General features: G+C 43.8%; 1 protein-coding gene across 4 annotated transcripts in view; it reads right to left on the reverse strand.

The window, feature by feature from the left end:
- Positions 1–1,521: 1,521 nt before the first annotated feature.
- Positions 1,522–17,947, reverse strand: part of XKRX (XK related X-linked) — a 48,092-nt gene continuing 31,666 nt past the window's right edge. For 3 of the 4 annotated variants that reach the window (XM_044305667.1, XM_044305668.1, XM_044305666.1), the window contains one exon: positions 1,522–3,131. In XM_044305667.1, the coding sequence (XP_044161602.1) occupies positions 2,407–3,131 (725 nt within the window). In that variant the 3' untranslated portion in view covers positions 1,522–2,406. The remainder of the gene's footprint in view (positions 3,132–17,947) is intronic. The other variant, XM_044305669.1, reaches the window with a different exon arrangement.

The raw sequence follows: 17,947 nt of genomic DNA on the forward strand, positions 1-17,947 counted from the left end.
GGTGCCGGAGTGAAATAGCCGGCACCCGACCTCTATGATAGGGGGCTGCGATCAGCGGCAGTTAACCCCTAAGGTCCCGCTCCCTGTCATAGAGGTCGGGTGCCGGCTATTTGATTCCGGCACCCGCCTGCTGTATTTGCGCATGCGCGGGCGTGCGCGTACTTGTAGGAATGGAGAGGCGGCCCGAGTACTTGTTCAGCCGTTGTGCGCAGGCGCGGCACAGCGATGCGGCCGGACGAAAGAGGCCGTATCCATGGGATACAGAAAACAACAAAGGAATCGCTTTACATGATTTTTTGAATGAAAGGTAGCTTTTGGATAATAACATGGATAGGAAGATATGTTGTGTGGGGGTAAATAGATTAGATAAAACCTATTTTATGAAGTGGGACAACCCCTTTAATGAGAAGGAATGGGACAGCCTTAGCTAGAACTATAATTAGAAGATGCTTGAAGTGTGGTGGAACTTCCATCAAGCAACTCATTTCTCATTTCTAGTCTCATCTGCAGTGAGATCCGATGGCTGCAACCGATTGACAAATATCAGCTTTTCTACAGAAATCTCAGAATAGGATGTAAAGAAATCTGCTCACAGCCAGTAACAGCTGAGACTTACAATGAACAGGAGGGGAGGGACTATCCTTTAAATACCAAATGAACAGCACCCTAACCAACTACAGGTTCTGTATTTTATGATAGCCACAACATTGTGTGTCCCCTTTCTCACTCTAACCACCATCAGTGTGTCTAACATGTTATCATAGATCTGGATGTTATTCACCATATATATGGTATAAGGGTAAGACCAGATGTCTACAGCCGACCACAACGTGGCTTAAAACCAGCACTTGTTTTCTATTAGTCATCCAAAATTGATTGCTGCTAAGAACTTATCACTTACCTATAACATAGCTGATAAGTATTTGATTGGTGGGAGTTCCAACCCGCAGATCCCCACCGATCGGGAGAAACAGGGCGTCCCTGGAGTATTTGGCAGTCACATACAGATGAATGAAGTGGAGTGCACAAGAGTGCCCATACTCAATTTGCTCTGGGACTACAGACCCTGTTCTTAAGATTGATGGGGGTCCTTTAAATAGGTGAAAAGTTCTTATAGCGAGTCAAAGCCTGGCTGTAAAACCAAACTGCCATTCACAACTCATTTTCAAAGAATAATAGAAAACTGCGTCTGCCTGTCGCACTGCAACAGCATCCTCACCGCCCCCTTGCTGCCACGTTTGGTCCTACACTAAAACAGCTAAAATAAGGAAAGTGGTGATGGTGGCCTCTTACTGATCAAAGGATGAAGGCTGAGCTTGGCCCATGAAAGCAATCAATTAAAACTATGGGATAGGAAACATTGAAATTGTAGGGGACAGATGGACACTTGCTTCTCAGAAAAACGACCAGTAGATAAAAGTTAGAATACCACATACACCCTCAAATCTTATTCACATTATGCAAAATACAGTAATAAAATTGTCAAATAAGGCTTCAATAGTAATGAACACTTCCAGAGAAGGCAATTACAGATCCTTGTGACTTTACTTTCCAATCTGAATGCTGCAATGATACAATATTTTGGATGCTGTGTAATCAAATTTAAAAGGTAACAGTGTACCTCATTTATCAAAAAACTGGTGTTGTTGCTTAAAACCACCAGTCGGTGCTGTTTAAAGGGTCCTCTGATAAGCTGATCACTCAGTGTCTCGTTGCTCAGACCCCCAGAAATCCACTACAATCTCTGAAGGAACATGGTAGAAGTGCTGCAGGGATGCTGAACATTGCACTGTACATGTAAAGCTGCCACAGGCGCTCATGGGATCAGTTTTCTGCTTTGGCTAATAGAAGGGGGTCCATCGTCTCAAGAATTCTCTAAGAATTCACATGCTCAGGACACCTGCGGATCCGCAACACATCAAACTGCACATCTGCAGCAGAATCCAACAAGTGTGAACTTAACCTTAGAGTATTTGAAAATGTGTTTTTGAAATGACAACTTTAGGGTACCTTCACAGTCACTTTTTCTAAGATTCCCTTCATTTGAACAGAACTAGCAGAAATCCATGCAATAATAACCTCATATAGATGTACACAACTGATTTGCAGTTATTTACATGATATGTGGGTCATTCCTTAGACTGCACTGATCATTGAAAGCTGCACTGTGCTTTGATGCTATAGGCAGCAATGCAAATAATGTACTGAAGATGTGACTTATTACAGTAGGTGTTCCAGCCAACATCGCCTGCAAGGAACAACTCTGGTTAAAACGTACAGGTAGGTGCCTTCAGGATTGCGCGGAGAACTGTGAATACAGTAAGGTGGTTCTCTTTCCCAGTTATAATCAGAATTCAACATAAGAGAGCAAGAGAACACAGTAGGTCGCTCATTTATGTGTCTCCATCACACATCGGTCTCTACTCCTTCAACACGTATGTGTTTTGGCGTTCTTCTTCTTAGGCAAACGCACAAAATAAAGTCTGAAACATTGTGGCTGAAAAGAGATCGGCAAGGATGAAAGTACTGGTAGAACAGGAGCATGAATGAAACTGAAGCACAGTAGCCGACCAACAGCTGGACCACAAGTAACGGGGAACAAAAATACTCAAACCCGTCCTCTTTGAAAAAATACCATAATAAAATAAGGGCTGCATTCTCAAGCAGTCTTAAGGTATAATGTATGCTCAGTCTTCCCCAGTTCTGAGACTGATCTATTAAGTCCCTTTCACTTAAGTTGAGCTGGACTGCGGACCAGCAAAACATGTTGATTGCAGAGTATAGCAAAGTGACGGTGCCCAAAACAGTCACTGTGCCAAACCAGCTAAAATTCTTTTCCACATTCTCTGGAAGGCTGGACCCACTCTTCCAAAAGCAGACCCATGGTAACAGGAAGAGGGCAATCAAGTTCACCAATGCCACAGCTGCCACCCAGGCCTTGAGTGCTGAACAGAACAACACCAGCACAGTAACGCGAGTGGCAATCTCCAGGCACCTCCACACGATGACGCAGATGAAGGCAGGTACACTCAGAAGCACCTTATAGTCATCATATTTGATCTGGATGGCTAAAACATTCAGAACCAAGGCACCATAGGTGGTTGACATCAGAGACATGGCCATGAGGACTGCTAAAACAAAACAAGAAAAAAAAAAAGTTTAAGTCTATATGTAATTCATAAGCATAATTACCACAATACCATTCAGTTCAGTGTAATGTACTTCAAACAACCACACGTTTAACAACCTCACACTTCCCCAGCAGTAAAGACTGTTGGTGACCTGGCCATGTTAGGCCGCATACACACGACCGTGGTGTGTTTTGCGGTCCGCAAAACACGGATGGCGTCCGTGCGCGTTCCGCAATTTGCGGAACGGCACAGACAGCTTTCAATATAAATGCCTATTCTTGTTCGCAAAGCGCGGACAAAAATAGGACATGTTATATTTTTTTTAGCGGGGTCACGGAACGGAGCAACGGATGCGGACAGCACACGGAGTGCTGTCCACATCTTTTGCGGGCCCCGTTGAAGGGAATGGGTCCGCATCCGAGCTGCCGTGGACTAAAACAACGGCCGTGTGCATGAGGCCTAAGAGTAAGGACCAGATGTGTCTAGCATAGTGGTTAGTTGGGCCACACAATGGCATAGAACAGTGATGGCTAACCTTGGCACTCCAGCTGTGATGAAACTACGACTCCCAGCATGCTCCATTTATTTCTATATAGTTCTGAGAGCAGCCAAGCAAGGGGGGCATCTTGGGAGTTGTAGTTTTACAACAGCTGGAGTGCCAAGGTTAGCCATCACTGGCATAGAGGTTTGCATTGCTCCCTAGCAGTGCATACAACCAAGGGCAATATTGAAGGTACTGTGCATGAAGTTTTGCCCTTGCCATGTTGATGTGTTATCTCTGAGTACACCAACCTCATACCACACTCTAAAAACAAGCTTATAGGTTAACTGGCTTCCTATGAAATTGGCTTTAGTATGTTGTTTCTTTTTAGATTATACTGGGGACGGGGACAGTTGTGAATGGTTACAATCTGTGCAGTATATCATTTAAAGGGAATCAGTCACCAGCCAACTCCCTATTAAACTGTATATAGATAGACAGCTGTAGTTCACCTGATTAAAACGTTTTTTTCTTTTGTCGATCCAAAGCTCAATTCAAGAGTTGTAATACTTTTTCTTAAGATGCAAATGACGCATTTGGTGCAATGAGGGTGTCACGATTGCTCTTGTTCCACACAAGCTCCACTCATTTCTGTGGCCAGCCCCTCCCTTGCCGCTTTGTCACTGCCTGGCACAGTCAATAAAAGCACAGAAAGGAGTGGAGCTGGAGTGCAACAACAATGGAGACACCCTGATTGCACCAAAGACCTAACTTGCATATTAAGAAAAAGAAACGGAACCTCAGAAAAGAAAAACAGCACTTTAATAAGGTCTATGCAAACAGTTGGATAGGGGGGGGTGGGGTGGTCGCAACAGGATATAAGCTTATAATGTAAGACCTTATTAGTGATGTCAATTACTACAAATACGTACAGTACAAATAAGAAGGCAATTTAACCCCTTTACACACATTGACGTACATATAAATCACAGAAGCCATTTACCATACAAAAATGTAAAAAAAGGTTAATTAGTTTTGCCCATCATAAAAATTTAAATGTCACACTGTTTATTCCAGAACTACTGTGTTTTTGGTCACTTTGCCTCTCCCAAAAAAAAAAAATCATAGAAAGGGATCAAAAACAATAACAACTACAGTTCATCCTGCAAAACCTAGCAATTTTGAGGAAGGGGTGTGGACCCATTGATTTTCAATAGGGCCGCACAAGATGTGGACAGCACACCATGGGCTGTCCGCATCCGCACTATCGTTCCGCGGCCTCGCAAAAAAATAAAACATGTCCTATTCTTGTCCGCAGCCACGGACAAGAAAAGGCATTTCTATCATAGTCCCGGCCATATGTGGTCCGCAAAACAGTTGCGGATGTGTGAATGGACCCTAAAAAGAGGAATGAGTGCCCTGCTCGCAAGAGCTTACTCTCTATGAGAAGATAGGTGTGACACATAAGGTGAACATTTTGGGAAGTATCGCTAAAGCTGCATGAGCCAGTCACCAGCCAATATCTATAGTGCTTCTTAGTAAATGGGGTGTGGTGGAAACAGTTGGATGATTGATCAGCCTCTGAAAGATAAGGTTGGTAAGAGGGGTTGAATAGAGAATAGTTAGATCAGGGAATGTGATAGACCACCATAAAAAGATGTGCTTTTAGGGAGAGTCTTAAACTGTGGACGTTGGAAATTGCTTGGGGGCAGAGCATTCCAGAGAACTGGTGCACCTCTAGAGAAGTCTTGGAGACAGGAGTGAGAGGTTCAGATTATGTTAGACTTAAATCACTGAGATGTAGGAGGGGAGCAGCACCATGGAGGGCATTGTGGAAGAGAATGAGGAGTTAAAATGGAATCCTATACTGTATGGGCAACCACTGAAATGACTGACACACGGTGGATGCATCGGAGTAGCGGTTAGAAAAATAGATAAACCTGGCTACTGCATTCATGCTAGATTGGAGAGGGAGAGTTTAGTGAGGGGAACCAATTAATGAGTTACAGTAATGAAGACGAGGGTGAATTCTACAGATGTTTTTGAGGTACAAACAGCATAAGCAGGTGAGTGATTGAATATAGGTTATACAGGAAAGATCAGTGTTGAACATGACACCGAGGCAGCGAGCATGCTGCCCAGTAGTTAGGGTGGCACAAAGAGAGATATCAGGTTTAGGTAGGTTAGTAGATGGAGAAAACACAATGAGTTCAGTTTTTGAAAGATCCAGAGAGAAGACATTAGGTTAGAGACAGCGGGCAAACAATCACTAATGTTTTGTAGTAGTGCAGGGGTGCTGTCATGTATAGCTGGGTGTCAGCATAGAGATGATACTGAAAACCAAATCTACAGACTTAGGTCAATGAGGGAGTTAAAGATAGTTGATAAGGGAACAGTAGACCAGGCATTTCAGAAGTTTAGAGATGAAGGGGAGATTAGAGACAAGTCAGCAGTTTAGTTTTGCATGATGGGTCAAGAGATGTTTTGATGGGGTTATGAAGATGTTTGACAAAAGAAGGGTAAGATCCCAGGTGAGAGAGAAGTTGAAGATGTTATTAATTAAGTAGTTACAGCTTGGGGAGAGACTGGAGGAGGTGTGAGGGAATAGGGTCAGTAGTGCACATGGTAGGTCGAGAAGAGGAGAAAAGCCTTCTTTTGTGACTGTATCAAATGTAGAAAGTGAACCAGAGGAGGTACAGGAAGAAAAGGGGATCAATAATGCTTGGAGGCCAGAGCAATAATGTCATACTGGATGTTTTCAATTCTCTCTTTGAAATAGGTGGCCAGATATTCAGCACGGAAGTCATGGATGTGCATCTGCACTATAAAACTGAGGAGGGAGTAGATTACTGGATAGTGAGGAGATGAGAGGTGAAATAGGTTTGTTTGGCAAGGTGGAGGGCAAAGTTATGGGTTCTTTGCATAAACTTATAAGAGGGGAAATATTCTGGTGTTACGTACTGCTAAGGTTGCTTTCTTCCGTGTTGGGAGGCCCTGCGTGTAGAGGAAACTAATTTATCCAGGGTGCTTCTGAGGGTATTATTGTAGTATTTTGCAACCAGATCAGGACTGGAGAGGAAAGAGATTGGGCATAATGACTGTGACAACTGTGATGTCCATAAGTTTCTTAGGGTCAATGGCATGTACATTTTTAAGTGTGCGATAAGTAGAAGTGTGCGGGGATGAATTAGGATTTGGGACAGTGAAGGAGAGAAAGTTTGGTCATAGAGTAAGAGGAGAGTTAGTGAAGTCAGAAACAGAGCAGAAAGTATGAAGGCCAGGTCAAATGTGACAGCATCTTTATGTGCTAAAGAATTAGAAAAGGTGTAAAAGGCCAAAAAAAAGGAGGTTAGAAATAGAAACTGGGAGCCAGATGGGCACATAGGTCTGTCTATGGGGATTTTAAAATCCTCCAAAATTAGAGATGGAAATTCACAAGACAGGAAATAGGGAAGCCGGGCAGCAAAGTGATCTTGAAACTCATCTTGAGTCAGGGGGTCGGTAGCTAACCACCACTCTCAGGGAAAGTGGGTGGAAGATTTTGAGGTTGTGGATTTCAAAACATGGGAATGCGTGTGTTTGTACTGGGGGGAATGCGTGTGTTTGTACTGGGGCAAACACCTAGATCAGGGATCAGCAACCTCCGGCACTCCAAATGTTCTGAAACTACAACTCCCAGAATGCTCCATTCACTTATATGAGTTGTGAGAACAGCCGAGAATGTTTGCATGCTGGGAGTTGTAGTTTCACAGCAGCTGGAGTGCCGAAGATTGCTGATCCCTGAACTAGATGGTGCATTGTGGGGAAAGAAGTATGCCGATCCCACCACCATACCTATTTTCAGGTGTAGGGTATGAGAAAAATGTAAGTCACCATAAGATAGAGCAGAAAGGGAAGCAGTGTCAGATTGTTGAATCCAAGTTTCGGCGAGGGCCAGCAGGTTTAGAAAAGTAGAAAGAAAATAGTCATGAAGGGGAGTTTGTTGCACACAGTGGGAATCAGAGCAAACAGTTAAAAGATAGAAGCGAAAACAAGGCATGTTAATGAGGTTAGCAGGATTTCTATGTGTGATGGAAAAGGGGTTAAAATTAGCAGAAACACGGTCATGTGAAATGCCAAAGTCACGTGGGTTTGGAACAGCCGCATGATGTACCAGCAGGGTAATAATTACATCATACGTGAGGTGGTAATAAAGATTAGTAATATAACATGAATAAATATAAAATATAAATAACTAACCATAATCATGCTGTTTACATTGAGTTGCATGATGAATTTGGGATTGAGGCTTCGAAAAATACATGATCCTGTGATGTCACAAGGTCCTTATAGTGCATAGGATTTAGACACTGAGTTGAGTGAAACAGATCTCCAGGAGAGACACCGAAGAGACTGCTGCAGCTAAATAGGAAGTTTATATTTCAGCCCTAGTGCTTTATTCACAACCATATAGGTGAGTAACAGTTTGTAAGGACATCCGTCCATCCAGTTATCCTGCAAGTTGATCCAGAGAAAGGAAAACACCCCTCCCCATGAGGTAGAAGGCAATTTTCCTCATTTTAGGGGGAAAAACTCCTTCCCGACTCCAGTTAGGCAAGCTGAATAACTTCCTGGGTCAACAACCTTTTTAGAGAAATCTAATAACTATAACCCGTACTGATATTAGGGAACTTTCACACTTGCGTTAAACCTTTCCGGTATTGAGTTCCGTCCTAGGGGCTCAATACTGGAAAAAACTGATCAGTTTTATCCTAATGCATTCTAATTGGAGAGCAATCCGTTCAGTATGCATCAGGATGTCTTCAGTTCAGTCACTGTACGGTTCTTGGACGGAGAAAATACTGCAGCATACTGCGGTATTTTCTCCATCCAAAATTCCAGGACACTTCCGGACCCGGCCTTATTTTACATTGAAATGCATTAATGCTGGATCCGGCCCCAAGTGTTCCGGAAAAGCGGATCTGGCTTTGCGGCCTGCGCAATACTGGATCCGTTTTACCGGATAACAACCGGAGAGATGGATCCGGTATTGCAATACATCCGGATCTGTCTACAAATGGTATCCGTTTGCATACAGATTGTCGAATCCGGCAGGCGGTTCCGTCACTGGTACTGCCTGACGGAATCCAGCAAGTGTGAAAGTACCCTTACAGTTCAGAAATACATCCAGGTTCCCTCTTGTACTCGGTTAGTGAGTTCACCATGGTCACCTTCTCTGGCAGAGAATGCTATACTCCATACTCCTCAATGTTTGTGTAGATGCCTTCTTTCCTCTAGACGTAGAGAATGTCCCCTCGTCACAGTCCTGGGTATAAATAGATGATGGGAGAGATCTTTGTACTGACCCCTCATATATTTATACATAGTAATTAGATCTCCCCTCAGTCGTCTTTTTTCTAAAGTGAATAACCCTTTAGCAAACAGGGCCTCCTCCGCTTTCTTTGTGTAGTGGATGGGAGACGGTCTCCACCCAGCTGCAAACTGCAACTAGAGAACTGCAAACTAGACATTCAGCATTCACAGGGCAAAACCGGTAAAATAAAATGCCCGATACAAGTCTTATAGTGGCCAGGACGTGTTATTCTTCATGCACATGCACATGCACTGTACTATCGATGAATGCAAAGTTTTTAAAAGGTTTGGTAGGCTTTAACGCCAGAGAAGCAAATGCTAAGCAGAGACAAACAAGCATATTGGCCCAGCTGTAACATGAAAATCAAAGGATCAAACACTTTGGCAAGAAAATATAACAGCAGCTACGAGAACTGCAGGTCATATGTACTATGAATGTTTACATTTGCAGGGATGACAGAGGATGTTCACAAGTATGCGACTTTGTGGCTTGAAGCTGGCCTTGGTCTAGATAATATAAGCTTCTTCATTGGCTGCATGTGAAGGACACATCTCTTATGTCTATCTTGTAACCCGCCATTTATCGAGGGCTAACAGTTGTATGAATAAAATAAACAAAGTGGTCATGCTATGACTGATGTAAAAATGAAAATCAGCTGTTATATAGTACATGACAAGGGCTCATGCACACAAACGTATTTTCTGTCCGTTCCGTTTTTTTTTTTTTTTTTGCAGCTCCTATGTGGAACCATAGGGGGCCACAAAAAAACAGAAGTGACTCAGACGTGTGCATTCTGTAGCTGTGCGTCCGCAAGTCCGTTACGCAAAAAAATAGAACGTCATATTCATAGTCTGTTTTGTGGACAAGGACAGGCATTGTTACAATGGATCCACAAAAAAAATTTACAAGAAAAGAGATGCAAGACGGACATCATACGATTTTTTTTTGGGGGGGGGGGGGGGGTCGGAAAATACATACGTCATGAGCATGAGCCCTAAAAGCTAGAACCAGTCCCATACCTAACATGGAACCAGAGATATTCCCATTCATTACTCCAATTGTTCTGCTAGATTTATTTTTAGCTGGCAACTCAGGGGGCGTGTCCTTTCTGCTACAGCGCACTCCCTGAAACTGCCTCAGCTTCTAACAGAAGACATTGCTGGTGGCAGTTGAGGATTTAACCTAAGCATGTGCAACCACCTCAGTGAGGGTGAGAAAAATGAGGAATATTCAGTTCCAGGTGCTGGTTTGAAATATTCAGAATAACCCTGGGTTTCATAGAAGAATTTTTTAACATTAGGCAGTGAAAATAGTTTTTTTCCCAATAGTATGTTACGCTAGCCCTATTCTGCCAGATGATATATATAAACAACTTTATTCTGCGGGTTGATACAAATATACCAAATATATCTTTTTTTTATGTTTTACTACTTTTGCATAATGAAATCCCCTTTTTTTAAACGTAGCTTTTTTTTGAGCGCCATAAGTCCACTTTTTTATTTTTCGTCAATGCAGCTTGGATGGGCTGTATTTTCTTCTGGTACCATTTTGAGATACATATCACTTTTCGATCCCTTTTTATCATCTTTTGGAACGGCAATTATGTCATTCTTTAAAAAAATGATTTTAATTATTTTATAAAAAGGTGTTCAATGTGGGGGGAAAATTAATGATTTTTATTTTTTTTGTAGATTAGGTTGTTACAGATGTGACGATACCAATTATACATAGTTTATTAGATTTTTTTTTTTATTACTTTTTCCCACTAAGTCCCACCAGACTGCTGGTGAAGTACACTGCAATAGTTAACTACTGCAGTGTATTGCACTTGTTAGTACTGAATGAAGATTATTATTATTATTATTTATTATTAAAGCGCCATTCATTCCATAGCGCTGTACATATGATAAGCGGTGCACATACATAACACAGACAATTGCACTAATCATAAACAAGATGAGTGACAAACTGATACAGAAGGAGAGAGGGCCCTGCCCGTGAGGGCTTACAATCTACATGGTGTGGGAGAAAGACACAGTAGGTGCAGGGGAAGCTGGTCATGGCGGTATAGAGGCAGCAGGGTCACTGGTTGTAGAGGTGGGTTTTCAGGTTTCTTTTGAAGTATTCCACTGTAGGTGAGAGTCTGATATGTTGGGGTAGCGAGTTCCAGAGTATGGGGGATGCACGGGAGAAATCTTGGAGTCGATTGTGGGAAGAGGCGATAAGAGGAGAGGAGAGAAGGAGGTCTTGTGAGGATCGGAGAGTGCGTGTGGGGATGTATCGGGAAAGTAGCTCAGAGATGTAGGGAGGGGACAGGTTATGGACGGCCTTGTATGTGTTTGTTAGTACTTTGAAGTGGATTCGTTGGGCAATGGGGAGCCAGTGAAGGGATTGGCAGAGGGGAGAGGCAGAGGAGTAATAAGGTGAGAGGTGGATTAGTCGGGCAGCAGAGTTGAGGATAGATTGGAGGGGTGCGAGAGTGCTAGATGGAAGGCCACAGAGGAGAGTGTTGCAGTAGTCTAGGCGGGAGATAATGAGGGCATGTACGAGCATTTTCGCAGATTCAAAGTTAAGGAAAGCACGGATGCGGGAGATGTTTTTGAGTTGGAGGCGGCAGGTGGTGGAAAGGGCTTGGATGTGCGGTCGGAAGGAAAGGGCAGAATCTAAGGTCACTCCGAGGCAGCGGGTTTTGTTGACTGGGGATAATGTGCAGCCATTGATCGTGATAGATAGGTCTGTTGGGGGGGGTTGAACAAGATGGGGGAAAGATTATGAATTCTGTCTTATCCATGTTAAGTTTAAGAAAGCGAGAGGCGAAGAAGGAGGATATAGAAGATAGACATTGTGGGATTCTTGATAGTAAGGTGGTGATGTCTGGTAGATTTGTGTGTCATCAGCATAGGAGTGATACTGGAAGCCATGGGACTCTATGAGCTGTCCCAGGCCAAAAGTGTAGATTGAGAAGAGCAGGGGTCCTAGGACAGAGCCTTGCGGGACACCAACAGAGAGGGCATGAGACGAGGAGGTGGTGCGGGAGTGGGAGATGCTAAACGTCCGGTCTGTGAGGTATGATGTGATCCAGAAGAGAGCCAGGTCAGTGATGCCAAGAAATGAGAGTGTTTGCAACAGAAGGGAGTGGTCAACAGTATCGAAGGCAGAGGACAGGTCAAGGAGAAGGAGGACACAGTATTGTTTCTTGGTTTTGGCTGTCAGTAGGTCATTGGTGACTTTGGTAAGGGCAGTCTCGGTCGAGTGGTGGGTTCGGAAGCCAGATTGGAAGATAATTTCATTCCAATAGGATAGAAGATAGGAAGATAATTTCTATCTTCATTCAGCAGGACCTGCGCTGACGTCACCATGTGGTGAGCGCAATTACGTCACCAAAGGTCCTTTGGCAGGTCCTGAAAGAAGAAGAAAGAAGACAATGCTGGCTGCACAAACAACAGGATGAGGTGAGGTAATTTATTTTTTATTTTTTAACCCCTCAAGCCACATTTTAGAAAGCATTCTGTATTAAGAATGCTATTATTTTCCTTTATAACCATATTATAAAGGGAAAATAATAAAATATCCAGAACACCTAACCCAAACCCGAACTTCAATGAAGAAGTCCAGGTTCGAGTATGGGTACCACAGTCAGACACGCTCGTCTGCAAGGGGCCTTAGTTCATCAGATTCTTAGATACAATGGTTGCTACTGACTTCTAAACAGCAGGATCGGCGCTAGCACCTATATCGGCTGTTGCTGCTGATGGCACCGACCTGGTGCAGGAATGTAATACTTCCCATGCTGTTCATTTACGGATTGGTGTGGGAAGGGGTTAATTAGATCTCCGCTTCTTTCAAATTAAGCAAATATAAGCTCAGCAGTCAAATGCCATTGTTTACAGGTCACCACAGAGGCCGTCAGCAGTGACATGCACATGGATGGTAGGGCTGTTGCGATACCATAAAAAAGTATTGTGATACTCGATACCACGCGAAAAAAATAAAATACCCAAAAAAGCTGCGTGCATTCCGCATTTATAAAAATGGCAAATCTCATAGTTTTTTTTTTCTGTTCCGGTGTTCAACGCATAGATTTTTAAAATATTTTAATAGTTTGGACTTTTTGGACATGGCGATATGTGATGTTTATTTATTTATTGTTTATATATTTTATATGTAAAATTGGGAAAGGGACTGAGTTATACTTAATATTTATATTTTTTTTTTATAACTATTTCCCCCCTTTTGGGCTAGAACCTGGGATCTTTTAATCCCTTGTCCTAGTCACCCTAATAGGGCTCTATTAGGGTGAATAGGACTTCACACTCTCCCTGCTGCCCTGTGCACACAGCAGCAGGGAGGTTACCATGGCAGCCAGGGCTTCAGTAGCGTCCTGGCCATAGGCATGCGCACGGGGGGTGTCGGGAGTGCCTGGGAACACCCTAATCAAGCCTGCTGGCCGGTGAATACTTATGAAGCGCTTCCATTTTGGAAGTGCTCATTAGTACCGGATGACCAGGAAGCAGTGAACGCTCTGTACTTACCACTTCCTGGTCCTCGGCAGTGCACAGCATGAGGCGCTTTGTGACGTCACGCTGTGCGAGCCAGTTCAGAACGCACAGCCGAGAGTAGACATCAGGGGGAAGAAAATTGCAGGCGGCGAGGGACGGCGGCGTCCAGGAGCAGAGAGGTAAGTGTTTTTTTTATTTTATAAAAAATGAGGCTGTTGGGGGCATAATGGAGGCTAATGAGAGGCATAAGGGCTGATAATGGGGGCTAATGGCATAAAGGCTATAATATATATACACACACACACACACACACACACACACACACGTGCTTCTCAAAAAATTAGCATATTGTGATAAAGTTCATTATTTTCTGTAATGTACTGATAAACATTAGACTTTCATATATTTTTGATTCATTACACACAACTGAAGTAGTTCAAGCCTTTTATTGTTTTAATATTGATGATTTTGGCATACAGCTCATGAAAACCCAAAATTCCTATCTCAAAAAATTTGCATATTTCATCCGACCAATAAAAGAAAAGTGTTTTTAATACAAAAAAAGTCAACCTTCAAATAATTATGTTCAGTTATGCACTCAATACTTGGTCGGGAATCCTTATGCAGAAATGACTGCTTCAATGCGGCGTGGCATGGAGGCAATCAGCCTGTGGCACTGCTGAGGTGTTATGGAGGCCCAGGATGCTTCGATAGCGGCCTTAAGCTCATCCAGAGTGTTGGGTCTTGCGTCTCTCAACTTTCTCTTCCCAATATCTCACAGATTCTCTATGGGGTTCAGGTCAGGACAGTTGGCAGGCCAATTGAGCACAGTAATACCATGGTCAGTAAACCATTTACCAGTGGTTTTGGCACTGTGAGCAGGTGCCAGGTCGTGCTGAAAAATGAAATCTTCATCTCCATAAAGCTTTTCAGCAGATGGAAGCATGAAGTGCTCCAAAATCTCCTGATAGCTAGCTGCATTGACCCTGCCCTTGATAAAACACAGTGGACCAACATCAGCAGCTGACATGGCACCCCAGACCATCACTGACTGTGGGTACTTGAAACTGGACTTTAGGCATTTTGGCATTTCCCTCTCCCCAGTCTTCCTCCAGACTCTGGCACCTTGATTTCCGAATGACCTGCAAAATTTGCTTTCATCCGAAAAAAGTACTTTGGACCACTGAGCAACAGTCCAGTGCTGCTTCTCTGTAGCCCAGGTCAGGTGCTTCTGCCGCTGTTTCTGGTTCAAAAGTGGCTTGACCTGGGGAATGCGGCACCTGTAGCCCATTTCCTGCACACGCCTGTACACGGTGGCTCTGGATGTTTTTACTCCAGACTGAGTCCACTGCTTCCGCAGATCCCCCAAGGTCTGGAATCGGTCCTTCTCCACAATCTTCCTCAGGGTCCGGTCACTTCTTCTCGTTGTGCAGCATTTTCTGCCACACTTTTTCCTTCCCACAGACTTCCCACTGAGGTGCCTTGATACAGCACTCTGGGAACAGCCTATTCGTTCAGAAATTTCTTTCTGTGTCTTACCCTCTTGCTTGAGGGTGTCAATGATGGCCTTCTGGACAGCAGTCAGGTCAGCAGTCTTACCCATGATTGCGGTTTTGAGTAATGAACCAGGCTGGGAGTTTTTAAAAGCCTCAGGAATCTTTTGCAGGTGTTCAGAGTTAATTAGTTGAGTCAGATGATTAGGTTGATAGCTCGTTTAGAGAACCTTTTCATGAAATGCTAATTTTTTCAGATAGGAATTTTGGGTTTTCATGAGCTGTATGCCAAAATCATCAATATTAAAACAATAAAAGGCTTGAACTACTTCAGTTGTGTGTAATGAATCTAAAATATATGAAAGTCTGTTTATCAGTACATTACAGAAAATAATGAACTTTATCACAATATGCTATTTTTTTTAGGAGGACATATATATATATATATATATATATATATATATATACACACACACACACACACATATATACACACACACACACATACAGTACAGACCAAAAGTACACACCTTCTCATTCAAAGAGTTTTCTTTATTTTCATGACTATGAAAATTGTAGATTCACACTGAAGGCATCAAAACTATGAATTAACACATGTGGAATTATATACATAACAAAAAAGTGTGAAACAACTGAAAATATGTCATATTCTAAGTTCTTCAAAGTAGCCACCTTTTGCTTTGATTACTGCTTTGCACACTCTTGATGAGCTTCAAGAGGTAGTCACCTGAAATGGTTTTCACTTCACAGGTGTGCCCTGTCAGGTTTAATAAGTGGGATTTCTTGCCTTATAAATGGGGTTGGGACCATCAGTTGCGTTGTGGAGAAGTCAGGTGGATACACAGCTGATAGTCCTACTGAATAGACTGTTAGAATTTGTATTATGGCAAATAAAAAGCAGCCAAGTAAAGAAAAACGAGTGGCCATCATTACTTTAAGAAATGAAGGTCAGTCAGTCCGAAAAAATGGGAAAACTTTGAAAGTGTCCCCAAGTGCAGTCACAAAAACCATCAAGCGCTACAAAGAAACTGGCTCACATGCGGTCTGCCCCAGGAAAGGAAGACCAAGAGTCACCTCTGCCGTGGAGGATAAGTTCATCCGAGTCACCAGCCTCAGAAATCGCAGGTTAACAGCAGCTCAGATTAGAGACCAGGTCAATGCCACACAGAGTTTTAGCAGCAGACACATCTCTAGAACAACTGTTAAGAAGAGACTGTGTGAATCAGGCCTTCATGGCAGAATATCTGCTAGGAAACCGCTGCTAAGGACAGGCAACAAGCAGAAGAGACTTGTTTGGGCTAAAGAACACAAGGAATGGACATTAGACCAGTGGAAATCTGTGCTTTGGTCTGATGAGTCCAAATTTGAGATGTTTGGTTCCAACCAACGTGTCTTTGTGCGAAGCAGAAAAGGTGAACGGATGGACTCTACATGCCTGGTTCCCACCGTGAAGCATGGAGGAGGTGTGATGGTGTGGGGGTGCTTTGCTGGTGACACTGTTGGGATTTATTCAAAATTGAAGGCATACTGAACCAGCATGGCTACCACAGCATCTTGCAGCGGCATGCTATTCCATCCGGTTTGTGTTTAGTTGGACCATCATTTATTTTTCAACAGGACAATGACCCCAAACACACCTCCAGGCTGTGTGAGGGCTATTTGACCATGAAGGAGAGTGATGGGGTGCTGCACCAGATGACCTGGCCTCCACAGTCACCAGACCTGAACCCAATCGAGATGGTTTGGGGTGAGCTGGACCGCAGAGTGAAGGCAAAAGGGCCAACAAGTGCTAAGCATCTCTGGGAACTCCTTCAAGACTGTTGGAAGACCATTTCAGGTGACTACCTCTTGAAGCTCATCAAGAGAATGCCAAGAGTGTGCAAAGCAGTAATCAAAGCAAAAGATGGCTACTTTGAAGAACCTAGAATGACATATTTTCAGTTGTTTCACACTTTTTTGTTATGTATATAATTCCACGTGTTAATTTATAGTTTTGATGCCTTCAGTGTGAATCTACAATTTTCATAGTCATGAAAATAAAGAAAACTCTTTGAATGAGAAGGTGTGTCCAAACTTTTGGTCTGTACTGTAATATATAGGGGTGCACCGAAATTCCGGCGGCCGAAAATGGGCCTAATCCATTTCGGCCGATATTGGTACATATCGGCAGAAAATATGGTTGGTTATATACAGGGCTTTTTTTCTGGTGGAACGCACCGTAACGGCGTTCCGCCACCTTTTGACATCGCAGCCTGCCATGCTCCAGCATCGCAGGCTGCGATGTATCAGCAGGGAGGGACTGGGAGGAGGAGCTGGGGGCCGGTGCGTTCACTGTGCTCCGGCCCCCAGCTCCAGTAGTTATAAAATGTGTACAATTAATAAGGATTCTATTCATGAGGCCCCCTCTGCAGTAGAACATTCAATATAGCCACATCCTACTCACAGGGCTGTTATCTTAATGCTGGCCGGCCGGGCAGACGAGCGGCAGCGTCACGACTGACGTCATGTGCCCGGCCTACTTTCTGAATGGAGGCGGCGCAGGCATGTGACATCAGTCGTGACGCTGCCGCTCGTCTGCCCGGCCGGCCAGCATTAAGATAACAGCCCTGTGAGTAGGATGTGGCTATATTGAATGTTCTACTGCAGAGGGGGCCTCATGAATAGAATCCTTATTAATTGTACACATTTTATAACTAGTCTGTACTGGAGCGGCAATGGGGGGCACTGTTATGGGGTGGGGGGGGTCTGTGGATGGCACTGTTATGAGGTGGGGGGTCTGTGGATGGCACTGTTATGAGGTGGGGGGTCTGTGGATGGCACTGTTATGGGGTGGGTGGGGGTCTGTGGATGGCACGGTTATGGGGTGGGTGGGGGTCTGTGGATGGCTCTGTTATGGGGTGGGTGGGGGTCTGTGGATGGCACTGTTATGAGGTGGGGGGTCTGTGGATGGCACTGTTATGGGGTGGGTG

The sequence above is a fragment of the Bufo gargarizans genome, chromosome 9 (assembly GCF_014858855.1).
Source record: "Bufo gargarizans isolate SCDJY-AF-19 chromosome 9, ASM1485885v1, whole genome shotgun sequence".
Taxonomy (NCBI): domain Eukaryota; kingdom Metazoa; phylum Chordata; class Amphibia; order Anura; family Bufonidae; genus Bufo; species Bufo gargarizans.